The 24,784-nt window shown below is 38.5% G+C and overlaps 1 protein-coding gene across 2 annotated transcripts; it reads left to right on the top strand.

Annotated features, from left to right (window-relative positions):
- The first annotated feature begins 1,286 nt into the window (after positions 1 to 1,286).
- On the top strand, positions 1,287 to 24,333 carry LOC130630237 (neurogenic locus notch homolog protein 2-like). Of its 2 annotated transcripts, none has more exons than XM_057443650.1 (7): positions 1,287 to 1,495; positions 20,685 to 21,000; positions 21,237 to 21,423; positions 22,115 to 22,263; positions 23,249 to 23,416; positions 23,729 to 23,832; positions 24,018 to 24,333. In XM_057443650.1, the coding sequence occupies exons 1-7, from the start codon at positions 1,470 to 1,472 to the stop codon at positions 24,202 to 24,204; spliced, it is 1,137 nt and encodes a 378-aa protein (XP_057299633.1). In that variant the 5' UTR covers positions 1,287 to 1,469; the 3' UTR covers positions 24,205 to 24,333. The 2 variants fall into 2 exon arrangements, with proteins under 2 accessions (XP_057299633.1, XP_057299634.1); XM_057443651.1 differs by having other exon boundaries at positions 1,294 to 1,495; positions 23,245 to 23,416.
- The last annotated feature ends 451 nt before the right edge of the window (positions 24,334 to 24,784 follow it).

The following is a 24,784-nucleotide window of genomic DNA, read 5'->3' as shown; positions in this document are numbered from 1 at the left end:
TGTGTTAGATCTTAATCCACTGGTGTGAACTACGTTTTACTGTTTTTTTTTCTAAAATTCTTACTGAATTGTGCTGATTTCTTGTTTGTCAATTTGGTGGAAAATTATTAGGAAGTTTTTTTACAAATGTTTTTATATTTATTGTATTTAAACTATTTTTACATTTATTTCATTGTATGGAACTAGTTACGTTTAACTGTTTTATCCTTTGTTAGTACTAAATAAAGATGTCTTTTGCGTTTCGCTGAGACATATTTGAGACGTTATACAAAGACGTCTCAAATAAATTTCCGAAAAAGACGACTTTTGATGTCTTAAAAAGACGCATAAAAGACGACTGTAAGACTTTATTATGCCCAATGGGAAGATAGTTAGTCGTTTTATGACAACACAAAAGTGTTGTTTATAATTTCCGAAGATACAGGTCCTCACAAAATAATGGTTAAGATTGGAAACGGTATTATTAAACTTAATAGCAGTTTCGTTTATTTGTGTTTTTATTTAAAAGTAATTATTGCGCAACTTGATATGAAAGGCTCTCATAAGTCACATCGCACATACGAGTTTTCGGCTGGGTAGCCAAAATAATTTACTAGTCTTGTCTGGGAACGTTTCTGTCATCTAAACACATTCGACCAACCGTACACTAAAAAAACTAGTTAGGTGACACTATTTTTTATTAGAGACTCTCCAACAGTAAGATTTTAACTATTGTTTTTAAAAAATAAAATTCGCTGATAACGCTTACAATTGGTTTTCATATGATGGGACGCTATGGAAAGATAGCAAGTGACAGACAATGATTGCTGCGTCCTAATTCACACCCTTCAGTATGGTTGCAAACTGCATATACATAGAAATTAGGTAATAAAACATGGAGACGACCTCCACACACATTTTCCACATAGTCGGGAAAGTTGCGTTGAAACCGACATTATTAGGAAAAAGATGATTATTTTGCTTTTAATAATATTTGCTCTTACTTATTAAAATTAAAAAAAGCCTTTGTTGATAAATGAATTAGCAGAAGAGTTAAATTTTCATGTGGAACAATAGAAGAGTTAACAAAATTAAATACGAAAAACAAAATGCGTATGATGAAAATGATAAATAATAAAAGATGGTTTAAATCTAACTTATTGCTATAGCTATGAATGACGTAAACTCAGAAAATCTCTCAAAATTCAAAAATAGTATTATTAATTTATTTATTTATTCTGTTATTTGATCAATATAACTTTTGAACGTACTGTATACAAATAAATAATTTAAATTGTACTTTTTATTACATTCTTTTTTCATAACTTGTGTGTGTATATGTTACATAGGTACAACAGATTGTCCTTCTTAGAATGAGAATTTATTATTTATTTCCATTCATCAAACGACTTTAATATAACAAGAAAATAATTCTTTGTTAACTATTTTGTCACAGTGACTACAGCTTCGCAGCAAGGAAGTTTGATATCATGGAATTTATCATACAAAAACAAAGGTAATTCTTTTTTAAGTAACAACACATACTAGATTTTTCTCATCAACCTGTCTACAACAAAACACAAAAGCAAAAAGACGTTATTCGTGGAAATATAACAAAGAAACATATAAAAGTTGACATTACACGCAACTGGATAATGATTTAACAGTTCAACTCATTCATAAACCATCTACTTTCAGACGACACAATGTTTAAACAACAAAGACAAAAAACAAAGGTAATCGAATGTGAAAGGTACTGTGTCTAGAACTGTCTTATAATTTAGGTTTTGAAAAAAACCCATGTGTAGAACTATAAGAACAATAATAATAATAATCGTCCTAGCAGTGTAAAACCAACGGCGGAGGTGTGGCCACATGTACTCAACTAATGGATCTTTTGTCGTAGACTAAGAAAGTATACCCATCATTGGTGTCTACCGATGTTTGTGACGTCATTAGAAGATTACATTGAATTTCTAATAGTTTTAACTGCTACAAGATTCCTAAACTGGCAAATTCAAGGAGATATTTTCAAATTTTGCAAAATTTATAAACACAAGAGAGTATAAAATGTTCCTTCTGGCGCAGTCGCGTGCGCGAACGCAGTGACGTCACAGCAAGTGCCTGAATATCCAGTACCCTACGGTACAATACCATATTGAGCTATAAAATTTAATGACGTCATAAAATGCAGCAAATGAGTCCAATATTCTAGCGCAGAAGGAATTCCCTATAAAGTGCTTACATCATCGAAAATCAACGCATGCGCAGTAAAGACACGCCAGGTCGAGCAGAATGAAATCTTCCGACAAAGTAAAAATCCATACAATAAAAAAATGAACACATATACTGTGAAACAATTACGTGATCAAACTAAAAGCCGTGGTTTAACCGGGTATTAGAGGCTACGCAAGGCTAAATTAATTTCTTTATTGAATGTACCACAATACGCCCGGAGACCACCTAAAAGGGTTCCAGTTACACCAACATCGGGGGATGTACAGCAGTATGCTTGGAGGCCACCTAAACAACCAGCTAAGCCTATGGTACCAGGGGATATGGATATATTTGAGAAGCAGGAGATGGCGAAGGTCCGTCCAACTATCGGGGGTAAAATCAGGGAATGGCATAACTGAGTATTACCTCCATGCAATATGGACCTATTCGAGAAACAGGAGATGTCGAAAAATCGTTCTGCTGTAAGGGATGGTATGAAGGGATTTTATAATTGGATTGTGGAAGCCGCTCCAAAGCCTATAAAAGAGGGGGTCAAGAGAACCTATGCGGTCCTCAAACGTACGGTTATGAACGGGAGGCTGAAGAAAACTATCTCTAAGAACAGCTGAGGCAAGATTTTACACCACAGGAACATAAGCATGCTCATAACAGGACAAACCCGGAGGAGGCCAACGATAAGAAGTATATCGAGGTGAATAACGTTTTCACTAGCAACATGACGTCAGTCTTCCAGGGTAACGACGTAGATGACGCACTGGATAGGATATTTACCCAGGTTAAAATACATGTTGAAAATCCAGCACTACCTTAGAGTGGCTTTACAATCTCTGAAATCATCCTCGACGTAGACTTCCACAAATTCAGACTAACAAGAGGTTCATCGTACATCAAACTGTCTAAATGGATAGCCTCAAAGAAGGCAATTATTAACCCAAAAAATGAGGATAAGGAGTGCTTCAAATGGAGTATAATAGCATCCTTACATCATAAGGAGATTGAAAAACACCCACAAAAGATCGGCAAGCTGAAACCCTGCGTAGACCTTTATAACTGGGAAGGTATAGAGTTCCCAACCAGCACCAAAAGCATACATAAATTCGAGGCGAATAACCCTAACATTGCGGTGAACATCTTGTATATAGCGGGAAAGAAGATCGACATCCTACGCTGATCAATGCACAACGGACGAACTAAAGTGGTGACTCTATTGCTTATCAAGGATGATAAAAAGACTCATTATACGACCGTCAAAAGTCTATTGCGACTCCTGGTCAAGGAGACCTCAAAAAATAGGAATGCAATGCATTTTTGTCTAAATTGCCTACAGGGCTTTCCCATAGTTGAATCGAGGGACAAGCACTATAGATATTGCAAGGATCACGAGGCTGTTAAAATTACGATGCCGACAGAGGCTGAAAAATGGCTATATTATAGGGATGGAGAATAGCAATTCAAGGTACCCTCTGCCATCTATGCAGACTTCGAGAGTCTACTCATCCCGATAGAGGATGCAAGAGGCAAAAAGACTAGAAAGCTAAGCAAGCATGTATCATCTGGTTGGTGCAGGTATAGCACCTTTGCTTATGGGAATGTGCGGACCCCTTAACGGTATACAGGGGTGAAGACTGTGTCACGAGGTCCGTCAATCATCTGGAAGATGAGGTCAAATTTCTCTACCATACCTACCCGCAGCAGGACATGCTGCCCCTAACAGAGGTCCTAAAAAGAGAACATGACGAGGCCACGCACTGCCACATCTGCCTAAAGCCCTTTGATGATTACGAGAATAACCGTAACGTTCGGAACCATTGTCACTATACTGGGTCGTATCGAGGCGCGTCGCATAACAGCTGCAACCGCAAATACAAGATACACAGCCATATACCCATCATTTTCCACAACTTGTCGGGGTATGATGCACACCTGTTTATCCGGGAATTAGGCGAGAAGTACGACACCCAGGACATCGGCTATACAGCTGAAAATATTGAAAAATATGTCAGTTTCTACGTGAAAATCAAGGTACCGCTTGGAGGTATGGGATACGGTGATGGTGAGACATACAAGACCATAGAGATACGGTTCATCGAAAGTTTTCGATTCATGCCCTCCAGTCTAGACAAATTGGCAAGCAACCTCATTGGAACAAACGCTGCAAGCATGAATTGTCAACAGTGTGCAGATACTTGCCTTGAATTCCAGAGCATACAGGCTGAATACATGGCAAGATTTTGGTGTAAAAATTGTGACTCAAATACCACGAAGCAGCTTAATCGTGAACGGGTAAAGGCAAACATGCCATCCATGGCAAAGTTCATCGACAAAGATGATACCTTCAGGCTGATGTTGAGAAAAGGTGTGTACCCCTATGAGTACATGGATGGATGGCAGCGATTTAAAGAGCTGGAGCTGCCATCAAGGAGGCCTTCTGCAGCAAGCTGAATATGAAGGGTATCAGCGACAGGGACCATGAATATGCTAAAAAGGTATGGAATGTCATTACCTGGAGGGTGATAACGTCACCATGGGGGACTACCATGACATCTACCTAATCATGGACGTCCTGCTATTAGCTGACGTCTTCGAGACGTTTCGGGACGTGTGCTTGACAAGCTACAAGCTTGATCCTGCGCACTTCCAAAGTGCACCCGGCCTCGCCTGGAAAGCAGCACTGAAATTTACAGGTAGAGATCCTCCTCACAGACCCCGACATGCTCCTGATGTTCGAGAAGGGAATAAGAGGAGGTATAACCTAAGCTGTACATAGTTATGCCAAAGCAAATAACAAGTACATGGGAGATCAGTATGATCCAGAGGTTGAATCATCCTACCTGCAGTATCTGGATGCCAACAACCTATACGGCTGGACGATGCGTCAAGACCTACCTACGGACGGCTTCAAATGGGTATCAAACGTTGGGGCCATTACCAAAAAGCGGATCTAGAAGTTCGCTGAGGACAATAGGCATGGGTATATCCTGGAAGTTGATATGGACTACCCAGAGAGACTACACGACAGGCATAACGAGTTGCCGCTCCTACCCGAACACACGATAGCCCATAAGGTTGAAAAATTAGTACCAATTTTGGAGGACGAGCGTAGATATGTGGTGCATATCAGGGCATTAAATAAGGGCATATAACATGGGCTTGAATTGAAGAGAGTACGCAGGGTAATCCGTTTTAACCAGAATGCATGGCTGAAGGGCTATATATATCACAACACGAGGCTGATAACAAACACCAAAAACGAGTTCGAGAAGGACTTTTAGCAACTGATAAATTTAAGCGTGTTTGGGAAGACCATAGTAAAAAGTATCAGAAATCACCGCAATATTCAGCTGGTCACAAACGAGGACAAGTACAAGAAACTCGTGTTGAATCCAAATTTCAAAGCTAAAAGCCGGTTTAGCAAAAACCTAACAGGTGTAGAGATGGGCAAGACCAAAGTTAAAATGAATAAGTTGTTGTATATAGGCCAGGACATCCTGGATATGTAAGATATGGTGATGTACGAGTTCCATTACGACTACATGCAACCAAAATATGGTAGCAAATACAGCTCTGCTACATGGACATAGACTCCCTTGTGTACCATATAAGGACACATGATTTCTATGTTGATATCACTAAAGATGTTAAGGCACGCTTCGGTACAAGTGCCTATAATCCGGATAATGGTAGGTCTCTTCCTATAGGGAAAAACAAGAAGCTGGTACGCCTCATGAAGGGCGAATTAGGTGGTAAAATTATGACCGAGTTCGTCACATTAAGAGCCAAGCTATATGCTTACAAGAGCCTTACAAAAGAGGGGGTGATCGCGTAGCGAAGGGCGTGAAGAGATTTGTTACGAAAAAATCCATCACCTTCGACGACTATCAGCGGTGTCTGGAACAGGGCCTTGGCATCCACAAGAGCCAGGTCTTAATTCAAAACAAGATCATAAGGTATACACGCAGGAAGTGAACAAGCTAGCACTCAACAGGGCAGATGACAAACGGATCATGCAACCAGATCAAATTACAACGCTTGGCAGGGGACATTACCGCCTGGCGTCTACCAGGGAATAAAATAGACATATGCCTACTAATCGCTATTCTTCTACCCTATGCCGTGATCACGTTTTGCTTCCTTCGATATAAACGTATAATAAAAAGGATGTGTGATATTGCATAAGTATTTGATAATGCCTCTGCAAAATATGAAAATATTGAAAAGCCCATCGATAAGCGTCAGGTGCTGAAAGAAGCCTTGTGTAAGGGCAAAGGACATCTCCTACCCGGGAAATGTACAAAAGGGTCCATTGAAAAGGCCCCCGATAAGGCGGTAAGAAAGGTATATGCCGATAACGTACAACGTGAGCTTCAAGAGAAAGGGGAGAAAACAGCTAGAGCACTGTCTACCCATGTTATTAGCCTCTATGCTAGCATGATTGGAAATATAGTCGACATTGACAGCGTAGAGAAACTGCGCAAGGATATCGAAGAAGACCCTATAATCTGTAACTCTAAGACAGATTTGAGAATACTCGTGTACTGCACCATCGGGAGGTGTTTAGCCCCACTACTTGTAGCAGGCCATACTGCGAGGCATATGAGCAAGAAGAAAGAGAACGCAAAGAAGGAGGTGGAGGAGGAGACGGTGATATAACAAAATGAGCGAAGAGGAACAAAAACAAGAGGAGAGAATCATTACAAAACCACGAAAGCATCCGGGAAGGGTTCTGCAGGGACACAAGTTGGCGGCACTGATGGTACTGTAGAGCCAGCAGTCAAATCCTCTTCTGAGACCAGTTCCGTACAGTCGATGGACAATGTATACTCTATGGACTCGGGACCTTAGCCGTGCTCGCTATAGGAGTAAGCGTCTGGTATAAATTTGGCAGGGACGGGAATGAATCTAACAAGCCAGCTAACCCGGAGCCTCAGCAGGGAAACATGGCAAAACTAAGCCTTAGATCGATATTTTTAAAATGCAGTAATAATAAATGACAAGCAAGCATGATGACAGCAAAATGGGGCCGAAAGAGACGATGGTCAATGATTCTCTCTGGGAAGTCTCATACACAATCCTGATCGCCATGGGAGCAAAGAAAGCTTTGGGGGTTTCTAGGCCTGGCGCTAAGATGAACTTGGACGACGGTCTTAAACTTGCCGGCTATATTTGACGAATATGCAATTAAACAGGGATGGTAAAAAAAGTCCCTGATAACTCCAAAATAGACCATATGATAATTTTTTTTTTGCCCTTGAGTTAAATAGAAATATGGAAGAAGCCATAAAGTGTTCCAAGTGTTCAAAATCTCTCCCCTTGAACCAGTTCAAAATCTGGGGCAATGGTGAAACTACAAGTACATGCATCCCCTACCTTGATAAAAAGAGGCTATCAAAGGATCGCCCCAGGCGCCGCACCTATATGCAGCCACTACATGAGTTGATAATTATACTTCAGGATCATATAAAGGCCCAGTTCTCCGAGGGTTATACCTGGGAGAACTTCGAGTTGCATGTACGCCACAAGACAACTTTCAGGTATCAGGAAACATGGAACTCGCCAACACCGCAATACTAAATGGAGAGCAAACGTTGTAAGGGGTGCAAAAAGCTGCTTGCCCCTGACAAGTTCAAGATTAGGGGACATACTCGAACCAACAGTTATATAGACTGGCTGGCCAAAGCGAAGGCGAGCCGGGGTGTCAAAAAGAAAGACATCGAAGGCGTTGAATACGAAGTTGACCTCCTCGTCATTGATAGGGAAATAAGAGGGTTCAAACAGGATGAGAATTACCTACTTCTCTATACCCTGCTCACATACAACATTATACCTCGGTACGCCGAACTAATTGGAGAAAGTCCGGAGAAGGCACTACTCCGCAAAAGGTACCGCAATGCATTGAAAGTGGTCAAACTATTGAAATAAAATGTTGAATTAAAAGACTTCCACACGGCATTCTTCACCTGTCCGACAAGTTGTGGCAATACACAGCGTGTACTGAACTTCTTCTAAAATGAGTATAAAAAGCACTTCCACAATATCATCATTTTGTACCCGACCATACGGTGGAATACGACCTACAGAGGGCATCACTCTGGAAAGACCTTTACGTGTTCCATATAGACCCCGGAAATGAGATGTTTGAATGGATCCAAAAACTGTCCTCATTGTTGGCAGGAGAGAACACGTTGTTTGTGGTTGACGACGTCATAGGCGATGAAAGTCTTGACAAGCGTCGACAAAGCCTACTTGAATTAGCTATTTCAGGCAGGCGCCGGAAGCACAGTTTGTAGCTACTCACGCAGTCATATACTGCATTGCCCAAGAGTCTGAGGAGGCAGAAGAAAGCCCTGTTTTTATGGTATCCACATGAGAGGAGTGATATGAAAATGATAGATGAAGAGGCTAATATGATTTCGGACTGGGATGACATCAAGGCCGAGCTGAAAAAATCCAAACACGCATGACCACGTTGAAAACCTCTGGCAGGCATTGGTATATAGAAAGATGTAAGGGTAAGATTATGGTACTGGCAGCGCTATCTTCCATTACAATTGGCTTCGAGAACGTGGATATATCGGGGTAAACCCAGAGAGGGTCTGACATTATAGGCTTGGTCAGCATCACACGCATGAACGCCTCCTAGAGGTTGCAGAATAGGTGGACACGATTTTTAATACTACTATTGTGGGTATTAAAAATTATCCTCACGTCATACATTAGTTTCAAACCAACCCTCAAATGAAGACAAATGGGTTCCCAACCCCTCCTCCATTGACCCGTTTGGCTTCGAGATATAAGGTAGTGAAATATCAAAAAGATGGAAGCCTACGTACAAAAACAGCAATTTGCGGGGGATTACGATACCCGCGTACCTGTAATGCGATGTTGTATAAAGGCAGGATCATTAACTTGTTATTGCCCTACCTGCCCGGAAAATTTCAGGTACCAAAATGGGAAGTACGATGAAGGAATTAAATACTCTAGCGACCTAGACCTTTTAAACAGGGTATGGTCGGGCAGGAAAGCGTGGTGTAAGTTTGCAAGAAGCGAGATCGATGAGGATCTCGGGGATGATATTCAAACGCTAGGACTTTATATCGTCTCGGTTAAAGAGAACAAGGTTATCAAGGGTAAGGCGTTGAGGTTGTTGGATTTGGCTGACTTGACAACAATAAGCAATATCCTCAATTTTTCTATAACAAACCCCCTTTGCTGTATATAAGAGATCCGAGTAAAAAGTTGGAGGATGAACCTCTAGAGGTACTCTTGAAGATACTCTTTACCAGTCCTTTACATCCTCTGGAGGTACCTGAACATCCTCCGGGATCAGCATGAGTTCTTCCGACACAAAGCTCCTTTCAGGATCGTCCTTCAAGTAGTATAAAACACAACTACCTGCTACTATACGTACCAACCTATACATCTTTTTACTCCACCAGGCGTCAGTGACGTGTCGTCTCGCATCACTGTGTTCTTCCCGATGTTGTAGTAGAGATAGGCATAAACCATCCTAAGGTAGGAGTCTCTCTTCGGGATATTCTTCGCTTTACGTGAGCGGTATCTCATCCATCTAAATTGCTTTGCTGGGTTTTATACTTATCATGGTAATCTTAGTATTGTTGAGACCCTTCATGATGCTCACGATGATGTATACAGATGCTTGACCCAAATGGTACTAGTCTCATCAGAAGCCAGCTCCTGCGCATATGGAGGCTTAAAGAGCCTTTCCGCAAGAACCTTGTTGTAAGACTCTACAAAGGCTGTAAACGTATGGCGGTACTTGGTAGTAGCACGCTTAATCTCAACACCTTTGCCTTCTAGTAGCTTGGTTACATCCGATTTAAACTCGCTACCGTTATCACACTGGAAGCTTTTGGGGTAATGAAGGGGTCCTGCCTTGTAGATGTCCTTCAACATCTCCGCGACCTTGTTAGCCTTTTTGGTTCTCAATGGCCTCGCTACCTTATATCTCGAGGCCACGTTAATAACTGTCAGGATATACTTGTACGTGCTACCATATAGCTTGTCATGTGGCATGTACAGCAGATCAAATTGATGCATTGTCCAAGAACTTCTACATTTAACATGATTAAATCCCGGGCTCGGCCCGTATAGTCGAATGTATACAAAGAAAGTACCCAGGGAGTAAACTCATTTCCCGAACGATTTTTCAAGAATGTTTTCATTTTTGATGAGACGCCGAGTGAAAGCAGTTTAATCGCTGGCAAACAAAAACCTGCAATTTCCCGTAAATCCCGCGCTTGGCCCGTATAGCCGACTGTATACAAAGAAAGTACCCGGAGAGTAAACTCATTTCCCGACCCGGCCACAATCACAGCTATCGTTGCCATCTTTATTTCAGTACTCCAAACGATCGAGCCTTCCATCAAGGATGTTCATTTGCGCTTCCTGTAACAGATACACATAACATGCAAAATTCCCAGTTCCATCGGATTTCTTCGTCATATGGAGTGTTATCCCGTCACTCAGGCGTTTTATGGGCCTTTCGCTACCATGTAGGATATCATCGGGAGAGGTCCGGAAGTCCACAAATAGGGCATACCTTTCGTTGAAAAATTGGCCAATGGTGACGTTACTATCGTGGGCACCTAAAATGATGACGATCTGTTCGAGGTGGTCCTTGGGAAGCATGGCATGCGACTAGAGCTCATTTGGTTCCTCCTCGACGGTGATACTAATACTCTCAATTTTCGGGTTGTAGAACACCTCATTGACACCAGAATAGGACTTCACTTTTGCAGGGTCTATGAACAATAGCAAGACACCCTTCAAGGACTTGGCAGGAGTGTCAATTGTTGTAACTGGTATCTGCCTTTTTCATCACGACTACTTTACGGAGTATCCGTTCATAGGGCAAAGCGAGACGACCATATCTTGACATCATAGCACTTGCCAGGCTTTCATGAGTAACCTTGTCAAACTCGAGCTTGATATTGCTTATTTTGTACGTGGCATCGGCTGCCTTGGCTGCCGTGCTCCTCGATGCTGCCGTCCCTCTATCTTTGATGACGTCGGCATGAGATATGTGTAGCAAATTGAAGCATATCATGAAATTCCGCCGGATAGAAGTCGTCAGCTCAAACATTTTTCCCATTGGTATGCAAAAGGTGTCGCCATATGCGGCAACAATCGCCTTTTCCTCATCCGTACCTACATGATCACTAGCTTTGCCTGTAAGGTCCTGATCGTTCCGTCATTAGGGTTTATGCCCTCGAAAATAATGTTGTTGTCACGGTCAAATTTCGGCAGCCAGAGGTCCCGGTACACTGCCAGGATGTTATATTCAGATACATTCTGGACCTCTTTGCCGTTTAGGGTAATACGTAGGTTTTTTACCAGACTTTTGCCTATATTGCTGACAATGGTACGTTTTGTATTGGTTGCTGTTAACATCAGGTCAAACAAAAACTTGTGACTACCCGGAAAAATGACATCATTCCGAGGCATGTTTGCCGCGTAAATATAAAGGTCTTCATTCTGGTTGATTGTAGAGGGGATGTAGCTAATCTGAACCCTTTGCTTTCTGCCCTTGATACCTAAAAGATGCTTAGTTTTCACATATGGATCTAGGATGGTTCCAAATGCCATTTCCTTCTATATAATAAACATGAATTGTTTATTATATAGGAGGAAATGTTTTAATAAAATTGATGATAATCCAGTATTCACGCATGAGGATGATATTAGTAGGGATGGTAGAGGTGATAAGGAAGATAGGCCATCAACGCAGCAGGCACTTCGAACGCAGCAACTTTCATCAACATCGGGACAACGACAACAAAGAGCCACTACGGCTACGAGTATATTGATACGGAAAGAATCCGAGGATGGGACCCATCCATGTGATCTCCTATAATGCTTTTCATTTGGAAGGAAAACGTCTTCTTTGTAGGGGTGGAGATATTAGTGATTCAATATATAAAAAGAAGGGTGTTGGTTTGCTGGCTGCCAGTACCATTTTAAGTAATTTGGGAGTAGATTTTGTGAAGGACTTGGGTTTTAAAGAATATATCATCACGCCCAATAAAGGAGATAAGGCAACGGAAAAAAGGCTCCCTGTCAAATCCGAGAAACATGAAGGTAATAAGGCTGAAAGTAAATTCAACTCTATTATTGATCTAATATCTAAAGCAATGGAAAATGGTGTGATTAGCGACTACGAGTACAGCCTGATTAGCCGTGAAAAGGAAAGGTATATGCTACTGAAAGAACAGATGCGACAGCGTTTTAATAGGATTGTGAATAGCATCAACGAACAGGAGCGTGCCCAGCTAGTTGCTAAGGGCAGGGAAGAGGGAAGAAATGACGTTTTAAAAAAAAATTCAGTCAGTGCAGTATGCAAGAGCTACCTAGAGTCTCCACCTGAGTATAAGCCTTAATTTTATATATTTTGTAGGTCTTGTATGACCTATAAAATATAATTTTTTTTCTCACTCAGCAGCCATTCTTTTTTAAAGTCCTTGTGTCGGCATTCTGTAATATGTACCTGAGGGTAGTGGTTTTTGCCTTGCACATACACCGATGAAATAGTTAGGATGGCACTGGCTTGGCACGGATCATCATAGGGTACCAGCTTACCATATAATTTACTGATTGCATCCTTGTAGTACTTGAGTTCAGCGTTCACATAACGGTCCTTTTTCACATGTTCTGTCGTCAATTGCTCAGATATCAACTCTTTGATCTTAGACCAGATTTGACGATAATTTTCAACCCAATCAGGATTCTCTTCAAAATCGAGACTCATTGCCGGTACTGCGTTTGTGTTGTACAGGGTCACTCCATGAGGGGACCAGATTTTGGGTGTCTTTACCCTGAGGGCTACCACAAGGTCCCCTGTATGGTATTCTACGATGTACCGTTGATCCTTACCCCCGTTAGCAGGAATGGGGTCTGACACTGTCAGGTAGTCCATGTTGATGTCGTTTGTATCTGCAAATGTAGCAGCAAATGAGTAGAACAATTTAGGGTTGACAAGCTCATTCTCAAATTGTAGCATCTTGTTTATTGTATAATTTCAAACGATTTCAGAGAATTGCATGCCATTGTACATGCGCAGCCGCCCCAATTATACGTGATATATTCATGGTAGCAGTACCAACACAACATTTTACCATTTGCCACACACCTACGTCCGCAGGTGCACCTGTCGTACGAATCAAGTACTCTTTCACAGTCGTTACAATGCTCCATTTACTCTATAATCTTCAAGGCGATCATCCAGGGCTTGAATCTTCCGTTCATTCTCCTTCTTCCTCTCCGATTCTTGTACTAATGCCAGGGCCATGAGGGGTAGGGAGATGCCGATACCAGCAATAAAGGTCATCAATGGTGCAGTTCCGATTGCACATGTCCTGCGTCCTGAGCCGGTTCGGTATATATCTCAGCATAAAGGGATATTTTTCAACAGCCAGGGCTGCTTTTCAACAGCTTTATTGCACATGTCTTGCGTTATAAAACAACCCATTTATTATAGTAGTATTATTTTACAACATAGTTTTAAGATAACGTTTTAAGCCAATGCCAGGAATTCCTTTTGAGTCAAGTCACCCCCAAAACGCCTTTTCAACAGCCACAGCGATATTTCATGCGCACTATGATATAACTTTCACTCTTCCAAGTAAGCCAAGCAGCACGCATCTCCACAAAAGTAGCCTTCGTATACGTACTCACCATCGCTCACATGTTTTCTTTGACATGAAAAAAGCCAGATTTCGCTGTATGTTTTGTACTCACCTGTGGAGGGTTGTATGTCATGGGGCACCTGACTTTGTCGCATAGTTCTACGGAGTACCAGTAACAAAGTACCATTTTATATACGTTTCAACAAGTACCGAAGATTGCCGAGATTTAGTGCGCATGCGTTAGTATTTTTGATGAATATTAGAGGAATAACCCTACTCATTTTTGTATGATATGGACTTATCTTGATATGCGTAGACTTTTAGGAATTATGCTGGAAAATTTGGACTCCTATTTGTATGATTTTTGATGACGTCACTACATTGCAGTGATTATTAGGGATATATCCCTTGAATTCCATAGCTCAACATGATATGATACTGAATGGTACCTCAGGGTACTGGATTAGCGGGACTTGCAGTGACGTCTGTGTGTACGCGCACGGGACTGCGCCAGAAGGAACATTTTATATTCTCTACATCTGAAAACTGGGCAGGATTTGACCTTCATTTACATCTGAAAACTGGGCAGGATTTGACCTTCATTTAAAAAAACTTAACGAAATCAATAATTCTATAAAATTAGCTTCGAGTAAGATTACTTTAAAGGCAGCATAAGTCCTGGAGTTTGTAAATCGAATCAACATTTATAGTTTGAACAAAATTGTATTTACTATCGTCTGTTTCCTTGTTCAAGTTTCAGCTTTAAGAAATTTTATCACACATTTTCCATTATCTTTTAACTAATGTTTTTTTAAGCTTGGTTAGCTGAATATTTCTATCGATTTGATTGAGTAAAAAATAATGAATAATAATAAATACGCTGGTTTCCATACTGGTGGTATCTACAGCATAACCAAAAATGGTTTTCCGCATCTTAACCGTACCACAATATTTCAAAACAAAAAACAGGAATTAAAACATGCATGCTACAATTTTTGCAGTTACAAATTATCATGGATACGCTGACAGTCAAGTTGTTTCACTGACACAGAATTGTACTTTCTGTCATCGGTAGTGACTCTTCTCTACCTCTTTGTTGATGTAGCAATGCAATTTTACTTTTATTTTCTTTGCAACCCCATGCCGAAATATTCTCCTAATTATGGATTTACGGAATAGCAGACTAGCCGGTTTACAAACAGCAGCATGACAAGACAAGATAAACATAAATTATTCCCATCTAATAAACTGATTTAAAATTAGCATCAGTTTGTAAATATGTTTTATTTTGAAGCACTATCTTCATTAGTCGAGCACAAATTAAACTTGGATCTTCACTCGGCTATAAAATAGGGATGTCTGTTTTGAATGACATAAATTACGCAACGGCTGTAATAAATTGTGGCTTCTTTAAATCAATCTAAAACCCTCCACAAAATATGCTGAGACAACTCCAAAAACAAGTCAAAGAAAAATCAGTTTGTCTCATAATTTTTGTGGGGGATTGAAGCTATAGAACACTGAAATAAAGTATGCATATCCCTCTGGAAGCAGAAGTTATTCAACTCATTCAGAATGAAACAACTAAAAAACACAGATACACGCTTTGTTATAAAAAATAACTTTTGTGATAAAAATCTTAATTCGGAAAGTCTAAAAATTTATGTAACAGCCTTCAAGCTCTTTGTGCCTTTTTGGATAACCAACCAATAAAAGTTAGGAATACTTTGAGTTTCGAATCCTTCTGAAACTGCCAATAAGAATGCAGTGTTTGCAAATCGTTGACATAAACATAACGTAACTATGCAGTGGGCATGGATTAAATTTTTATTCCCCAGCAATGTGTGGTCCTTTTTATCGAAACGTTGGTTGTTAACTTTGTCAGTTTTCTCTGAAAAAAAATGAAATAACAGTATGAAACAAAATAAGTCACCAGCAATGTATAAAACTAACTGATTAACAGACATAAGAACCTCTGCGCCATTAAAAACCCAGGATTTTTAAAATATGAAAACTTCTGAAATTTGAAGTAAACCTAAAGGAAAAAGGAATATATATAAGATCAAAAGAACAAATCATTTATTATCCGGACATTTCAATTTTCAAATCCTGTTATTTGAAATTAATGATTTGAAATGATCGATTAAGCCCCCATTCCCGAATACCCCACCACCCCTCCCGAATAAACCCCCTCTCCCAAAGTCCCTATCAATATAGTTGATAGGGACTGAAAAAATACTACTATAAACAATTAAATAAATGGTATTTATTTCGCAGGTTGAGGTATTAATAACACTCGTGGTTATAATATCCAATTCAAAGTTAGGGTGTTTTTCTTTTTATATATTTCCGAATATCTTGCTCCCTGTCAAAGCAACATACTTTGTTGGAACAACAAGTCCGACCTCCCTTTTTCTCTTTCCAACCATTATATTGAGATCGATTAGTGTTTGTTTTCTTTATTACTTTTAAAAAAAATGTTGTGTTTATTAAAATCATTGTTTTTAGCCCACTTGATTTTCGCATAATTTTATAAGCCCCCCTCCCATTTACGCACCCTCCCGAACACGCCCCCTTCCCCAAAAACCCATTTTGACAAATAAGCCCCCAGGGGGTTTAATCGATCGTTTACGGTATAGTAACTTAATTTAATTTGCATAATTGTCATATTTACTATTATTTAATGCCATCATTCCATGTAAAGTCAAAGTATTATTATTTTTTTATAATGCTTAGTTTCTTATTCCTCTTCCTTAAACAATCACGTAATTACGACGATATACGTCATATATGTATTTGTAGTGCTTCTTTGATAATCTTTTATCTGATTTTGAGCTTAGATACAATGGTCTTACAGCTTGACATTCGTTTATCCATGTTCTCTACTTTCACTAGTAAGCTATCATTCTTGTTCCGTCAAGTCAAGTTCTAAAAATACTCGAATCAATGCTCATCACATGCAGTCGCATAAATAAACATTTTTCAACTCTGGACTTTGCAATAGTAAATAATTTTAAGATGTCTTCATTGAAAAGTTTTTACCAAAGTTAATATACTACAGAAAGGACTAGCACTTTGTTCGTATTTCAGCTACGGCTATTGTTGTAATTATTTAGTATAAAAGTTCAAAAATCTTTAGTGACATCGGTTAAGCGCTTAGTAAAGGCAAACTACTAACAATTCTGTATCGAGCGCACCCTTTTAGGTGTATCTTTCTTTCGGTTTAAGTAAAAAATAAGTAAAAGCTTGTCGTTAACATGTCAAGCTAAAATAATCCCTCAGCAATTAGAAAGGCTAGAAACGATTATAGTAGGACACTCCTGCAGGAAACGGCAAACGATCCTAAACGGTTTTGGAAAAAATTGAAAAGAATTTTTCCCTTAAAAGAAAAAATCTCAACAGTTAACTCTTTTATTATTGACGGCATAAGAAACTCAAATGCAAAATCTATCGCATCACGTTTTTGTTCTTACTTCTCTACCACCGTTTCGAAACTGAAAGCCAAGGCAATGCCACTGAAAAATTTCCTCTGGCCAAAACAGATTTTTTTTATTTATTTATTTTTTTATTTATTTAACGAATATTTACACAGGATTTTTCCATTCAAAAATTAGTAAAATATACAATATATATATAATTACAAAATTTCTTTTCTTCCATGTGTCCTGTTTCCCAGTCCCACCAAAAAATAGTATTAAATTTAAAATAATAACTAAAAATGTGTTGGTAAAAATTAACATTTATAAATTATAAAAACTCTTCATATAATTTTACAAAACCTTCTATTGATGTCGAAGCACGTATTATCAGAGGAAGCTCGTTGAAAGTTTTTGCACCATTAAAAAAGAAACTCTTTCTACTTGATTCCAGCCTAATCTTAGGAAGTCGTAGTAAATGATTTTTATTTCTTGTGATGTTTGTCATTTTTTCGAAATAATTTAATAACACACACGTCACACACGTCTCTATGAACACTTGATGTCTTGTATGTCGACTCGATGTGCTCACATAGTGAAAGAGTTTGGTCCAATTTTACATTAAGATACTTGTAAGAGTTGGTGAAAGAGAGTGATTGATGCCGATAATCTTTTTTCAAAGTAGTGCCAAACAGCATGAATTCCGTTTTCCCTTTTTTTCATATTTATAACAAGATCGTTCATTTCGATCCAGTCTGCAACACGATTGAAGTCTTCAGTCAACAATTTTTCGATGTTATCTTTTGTTTTACCAGAAACATAAATGACAGTGTCATCAGCCTATGTCAGTATTTTACAGTTTGAAAGGACGCTGCCAATGTCATTGAAGGTAATTAAGAATAAAAGGGGACCTAAAATCGAGCCCTGCGGTACACCACATGTTACTGACTCAAGTTCAGATGTTTTATTTTTTACTTTCACAGTTTGCTTCCGGCCAAAAGGTATTCAATGAAAAGTTCTTTTTCAACTCCTGTAACACTATGACTTTTCAGGCTTTCAATGATTTGTGCGTGACTTAGCGAATCGAAGGCTTTGCTAAGATCTATGAAGATTGCACCAGTTAACTCTCCATTGTCTATATTCCTTTTTATTGTGTCAAGAGATAGTGTGGCAGCAAGTTCCGTGTTTCTTTTCTTTTTAAAGCCAAATTGAGTTTCAGATAACAGTTTATTCTGTTTCAGAAATTTGCATAACTGGTTGTGAATACATTTTTCCAGAATTTTCGAACAAACTGCCGAGACGGTAATTGGACGATAATTGTCCATGTCATTTTTACGTCCTGATTTGTGAATGGGCGTCACTCGTCCCAGCTTGAAATCGGACGGTATTATACCAGATCTTAGTGAGGCATTGATTACATGGCAAAGAGGCTTTGCTAAGTATTTTGCACTGTCTTTCAACATGCCTGGTGGAAGATCGTCAGAACCACAAGCCTTACTACGTTTGAGTTTCTTGAGATGCACGAAAACTTCATTAACTGTGACCTAAGTGAACTCAAAGGTAGTACTTGTTTTCAAATTACTTTCCTTCGGTTTGGCCAGAGGAAATTATTCAGTGGCATTGCCTTGGCTTTAAGTTTCGAAACGATGGTAGAGAAGTAAGAACAAAAACGTGATGCAACAGGTTTTGCATTTGAGTTTCTTATGCCGTCAATAATAAAAGATTTTACTGTTGAGATTTTTTCTTTTAATGGAAAAATTCTTTTCAATGTTTTCCAAAATCGTTTAGGATCGTTTGCCGTTTCTGTGTCCTACTATGTTCGTTTCTAGCCTTTCTAACAAGGTTATTTACTTTGTTTCTTTGACTCTTGAATTTTTCAAAGTCAGTGGAAGTTCTTGATTTACGAAACTTTCTGTTCAACGTGTCTCGGTAATTCATTTCCAATTTTATATCACGTGTTAACCATGGTGATTTTTTACCTTTGACTTTTTTGGTAATATTTGTGGCATGCTTGTTGAAATTCCGACTTACAATATCTCTCAATGTATTCCAGGCGTTATTAGGATTTCTTTCAGCATAAACTGAATCCCAGTTTTCATTACTCAAATCGCGAGATAATTCACCAGAATTGTAATTTGTATAATTTCTACATTTTATTGTTTCATACTGTTGTTTAATGTTATTAAGTTTTCTTTTGCACCCAATGGAATAATGATCACTCAGGGCGGTTGAAACGATTTTAATTTCCATTAGATTCTCGGGTTTTGTTGTCAAAATAACGTCAATGAGCGACTCAGTGGTGTCCGTAATTCTTGTTGGTCCCTTGATGGTTTGCATAAGGCCATTTAATGATAGGGTAGACGATAATGATAGATACCATAAAATAATCAGAAATGTTGTTGAATTTTGAACAGAATATAATGCCTTAACTCTTTTCTGGAGGTTACAATAGCTAGACACAAACCAAGATGGAGCTTCTTAAAAATCAAATTGATGAAGATGACACACAAAAAACAGTTAATGTCGGGTGGGATACAAAGCAGTAGCTAGCTACTTTTTTAGCCAAAGGAATACAAAGCAGTAGCTAGCTACTTTTTTAGCCAAAGGGATACAAAGCAGTAGCTAGCTACTTTTTTAGCCAAAGGAATACAAAGCAGTAGCTAGCTACTTTTTTAGCCAAAGGGATTAGCTAACTACTTTTTTAGCCAAAGGGATACAAAGCAGTAGTTAGCTACTTTTTTTAGCCTAATTCCTAAAATTATTTTTTTACACAATATTTATACATGGCTAAAAAATGTAATAAAAAATATTGATACTAAAATTTGAAACACCAAATCGTGAATGACATAAAATAGAAGGTACATACCTTATCGGTAAAAAAAAAGTCGGCAAAAGTGACTAAACTTTGGCTAAGTGACATTTTTTCCCGACCTAACTTCTTTTCCTACTTCTTTTCCGACCATCTTTTTGCCAATTTTTCTCCTTGTTGCCAATTTTTATCAGTTTTATTCAATTATTTTTTATTAGTGACTAAATCCCAAAACTTACACAGCAAAAAGTGACTAAATTCAAAAAATTAATCGGCAAAAAGTGACTAAATTTTGTCTAAGTGACTAATATTTTTGCCGACTTTTTTTACCGATAAGGTAGTCGAAAAACGGTCAAAAAGTAACCATCAAAACAGCTAGCGTTATACACATCGGTTGCAAACTTTATGTGAAAGGTTAGAACCTCGTATTATGCTCATTAAAGGAATGGGGCAAAGCGTGTATGGGTGTGTGCGTTCAAAATGGCGTATTAAAATAGTATGGTTTCTTAGTAATTGAACCCCCGCTTTCTTGCTTGCCTAACATGATAATAAACGTCATTGTTCCAGATTTGATTACTATATTTTCCTTCTTCATTATAGACGACTACTCCTAATGCTAACTTATTTTGGATTTACCTATGCTGAGATATATCGTAACGGGAATTCCTTTAATGCTACATTCAGCAAAGTGAGCAATAACAAGCGTTTGCTAAGCGGGCTTATTTTGTCAGAGAAGTCTCCAACGATTGGCCATTGCCTTTACAAATGTGTATTAACAAGAACTTGCAAATCAATAAACTATTATTTCGAATTAAATAATTGTGAGCTGCTCTCTAATGAAATTACGGATGAAGATGTTACAGTTGAGTCAAGCAATGGATGGATTCACTATCAAACCGAACCTTCTGCAGAACAGGTCAGTGTAAAACAGTACAGTAAACGAACGAACGAACGAACGAACGAACGAACGAACGAACGAACGAACGAACGAACGAACGAACGAACGAACGAACGAACGAACGAACGAACGAACGAACGAACGAACGAACGAACGAACGAACGAACGAACGAACGAACGAACGAACGAACGAACGAACGAACGAACGAACGAACGAACGAACGAACGAACGATAAAAAAAAATTGTTTTACAGGTAACGCCAACCATTAAAAGTATTGTATCAACCACAAAAGTTACAACAGCTACGTCAAATTGTGCAGAGCTTTCACCTTGTCCCCATCACACTTGTCAAGACACTGTTTCGAGCTATCAATGCATCTGTAAATTTGGATACACCGGGGAAACATGCGAAACTCCACCAGCTCCATCTCTTTCGTCAGGTTCGAGTTATTATATTTATTGACAAAGTTAACTAAGAGATGAAAACGCTTGTAGTAATATTGTGTTTAAGTGTCAGTATGCGGTGGCTGATATCTGCGACAATTTTACAGCAGTTCACTGAGACCTTTAGTGCTCACTACTTTGCTACTGCAAGCTAGAAAATAATACAATGTGCACTAAAGTTTGTGAAAGAAGAGACTCTGCACTAGTGCGCACTAGACTCCAAGTTAGTGCACACTAGTTCATATCCTAGTGCGCACTAAAGTTGCAGCCTAGCGCGGAATAGAAATATTATTACTAATATCGCTAATGCGAACTCGTATGTTCGTTTGAGTTTTCTAGAGCTATATGTCACACATTTTATTATGTTCTTCGTCAGGCGCGCATCTAGCCAGTTTTTTTACTATGTCAAGGTGTCGAATATAAAAAAACAATGCTGGGTGTCGTGGCGTGTCCTACGCCATTGCTTTAGAAGCTTAGCTACTAAAACGAGTCTTACGTACACTTATTATGGCGGTGAAAAGCAAACTGGCTATTTTTCTGGCATGTATGTAATTTACAGACTCGAACATATAAATATATATGTAGCCCTTGAATATTGTTTGAAGTGATGATACAAGCAACATCAGCGAATTAACCTGTGGCCGAAAATTGATTGATGCCTTTTTAATATTTTTTTATTTTTTTCAGCCTGTAAATCAGTCGGTGATTGCGCAGTAGTTCCTGGACAAGCAATTGCGTGCTTGTCAAGTGGAAGATGTTTATGTTATGTGGGTTGGATTGGAATCAACAATGTTTATGTGCGTTCTACCACCAGCAACTACTCGACAAGTGTGGTGGTACGCGTTATTTTTAAAATTTTCTTTTTTCTGTTGAAACCGAGGAAATAAAATCCAATTTTATTTGTATTATGAAGACATTGCAACACTAGCCAATTTCTTAAGTATCAAAACATTTTCTAAATTTTAAGTTCTAAAAATTTTCACTTCCTCTCAGTTGCTTTTTGTTAATCACAGCATTCTTTTGTTTCAACAACATGAAGAAAATCGATGTGCTGAATTGTTATTATATCGTTGTTCAATCTGGGCGCTTTCAATTTGTATTTTACTACCCGTGAAGGACCGAATAGACGGAACCATTTTTCAAATCAATTTTCGAAAAATATTTGTCAGAATAATGTTAACAAAAATACAATAATTATTCAATTCTTAAATTGATTAAATATTTTTGGTATGCATACACGATACAATGTAAAGAAATCGAAAATGCGTCGGTAACGGGAAACTCGTGGTTTCCCGTCAAACGCGGACTTTGCCGGTAAAATTTAATGTATACAAAGAAAGTACCTGGGGAGTAAACTCACTTTCCGACCGATATTTGAAATTCTTTTTTCAACAGACAATCTTTTAGCAGTCTTAAATTTTTTAACAATTTTGGTCTGAAACAGTATCAAAGAACAATGACATCACCGTCACTTCCCACATGCTTTTTTATTATTTTTCAAATCCTGAATTTTATTGCCACCATCATGTTGAGCATTTGTGGTCATAATCAAGATTTAGACACCATCATTTACAGCATGCTTTATTTGCTATGCCAGGTTTTATCTAAACCGGAAACGTCAGTCAGTGGGTACGATCTGGAAAATCAACCAAGGTACATGCTCTGGTAGTGATGCTAAATTATAACCATGACCATGAGCACAAATGTGCGCTTTAAATAATTATTTATTTTAAGCCCTTAAAATTGTCATTATAATCTTATTGAATAAGCAGAGTAAGGGCTTGTATAATATTTTGAAATTATTAAATCTCACACAGGCAGAAGGTAATTGCAGCATGGCGTGTTCGACTCATACCAGACCAAACACTTGTGGATCGGAATACGTGTTTCAAAACTTTTGCCAAGACCCTTCACCAGAAGAACAACTTGCTACCGATGGTTTGTTACCTTCTTCATATAAACGACAATGTGATCCAGCTTGCTCAAATAGTAAGAATTTAAGTTTCAATTCACACTTCTCGTTCTTTCTGTAAGTGAAACTAAAGAAAAAAGGTGTATTACGGTGTCGCAAGGGTATTATATTAGTAATTTCATGGATTTCATTCTTATAAAAATTGTTGTGGTTTAAAGTAAATTTATTTAAAGAGAAGTCCGTCCATATAAACAAACTTTCGTGACTTTTTTTAGCCTGCTTAACCGGGCCAACTCGCCTCACACGAATAGCCTCTAAATAGTGCCGAAGTTTTTTGCAATCCATGTCTTTTTTAAAAAAAATGTAATACTTTTGTTACGCTTTTTCAGCTGGAACATGTTCTTTTTTCATCCCGGGAGGGTGCGAATGTGAGTATGGTTGGTCTGGTCCAAATGCTTGCTATCATGACAAGCTGGGTACGAACAAAATTATCGTAAGTATTCTTTCAGTATACTAGCTTTTTTTAAATTGCAGGATCTTTTTAGGAAATATAGTATTAACACGCAGAACACAACCTTGTTTAAACTGGAAAGTCATATTGATTTGTTTTTAACTATTAATGAATTTGTAAAGCATTGCTTTCCGTTTTGCTTATATTTTATTTGTCGTTTTACAAAGGCTGTTCACTGCAATGTTGAATGTGCGTACAGTGCAACTTCACGTAATATGGCATGTATACAAATCTAAACTCGTCGTAGCTGTGGCTCCGTGTTTAGTGTTTTCGCAGAGAATGGAAGGTGAAGAAGATGTTATATTAATTTTATTTTCGACTAATTATTTAAGTAATTATTTAAGATTTTACTAACACGACATTTTCACAAGTTATAAGTATAAAAAAAATATTGTAGCGATTAGTCACTGACAGATGTTTGCATAAATTTCACAGAATATGTAAAATCGTTATTATTTTTTCGAATGTTGGAAACGTTTGCAACTTTAAGCAGCTGCTTCTTGAACTTAATTAGACAAACATATGTCCGGTTTAGGTGTTTCTTTAAGCTCTATAAATTCAACATGTTAGTTGTACGGTTTAAAGTTTTTCGTCAATAGTTACGGCTGTCATGAAATGTCTGAAAACAGTACGCAAAAAGACTGAAATCACAAAAAATGTGATCAACAAATATCACAAGGTCAATTGGTGAAATCCAGATCAGTCACTAAAACTTGACAAATATTTATGTACAGTGAAGCTACTCTATAGCGGACATTATTAGTACTACAAAAAGTGTCCACGAATTGAGGTGTGCACTAAAAAGAGGTTTGGCTTATGTTGCTATAAAAACCTGCTCGGGGGGTGTTATGGTACGACGAAATTGATCGTGGGCGACTGAATGAGGCTAATTATGGCAAAGACAGGAGCTCAAAGACAATATACATTGAATAAG

Source organism: Hydractinia symbiolongicarpus, chromosome 2 (genome assembly GCF_029227915.1).
Source record: "Hydractinia symbiolongicarpus strain clone_291-10 chromosome 2, HSymV2.1, whole genome shotgun sequence".
NCBI classification, from domain to species: Eukaryota; Metazoa; Cnidaria; class Hydrozoa; order Anthoathecata; family Hydractiniidae; genus Hydractinia; species Hydractinia symbiolongicarpus.
This window is presented reverse-complemented; position numbering and strand designations above follow the sequence as displayed.

Coding starts and splice junctions, on each gene's coding strand:
- LOC130630237 (XM_057443650.1), top strand. CDS start 1,470: ATGGAATTTATCATACAAAAACAAAG. Junction 21,424..22,114: donor AGCTCCATCTCTTTCGTCAG/GTTCGAGTTATT, acceptor TATTTTTTTCAG/CCTGTAAATCAGTCGGTGAT. Junction 22,264..23,248: donor ACTACTCGACAAGTGTGGTG/GTACGCGTTATT, acceptor TCACACAGGCAG/AAGGTAATTGCAGCATGGCG.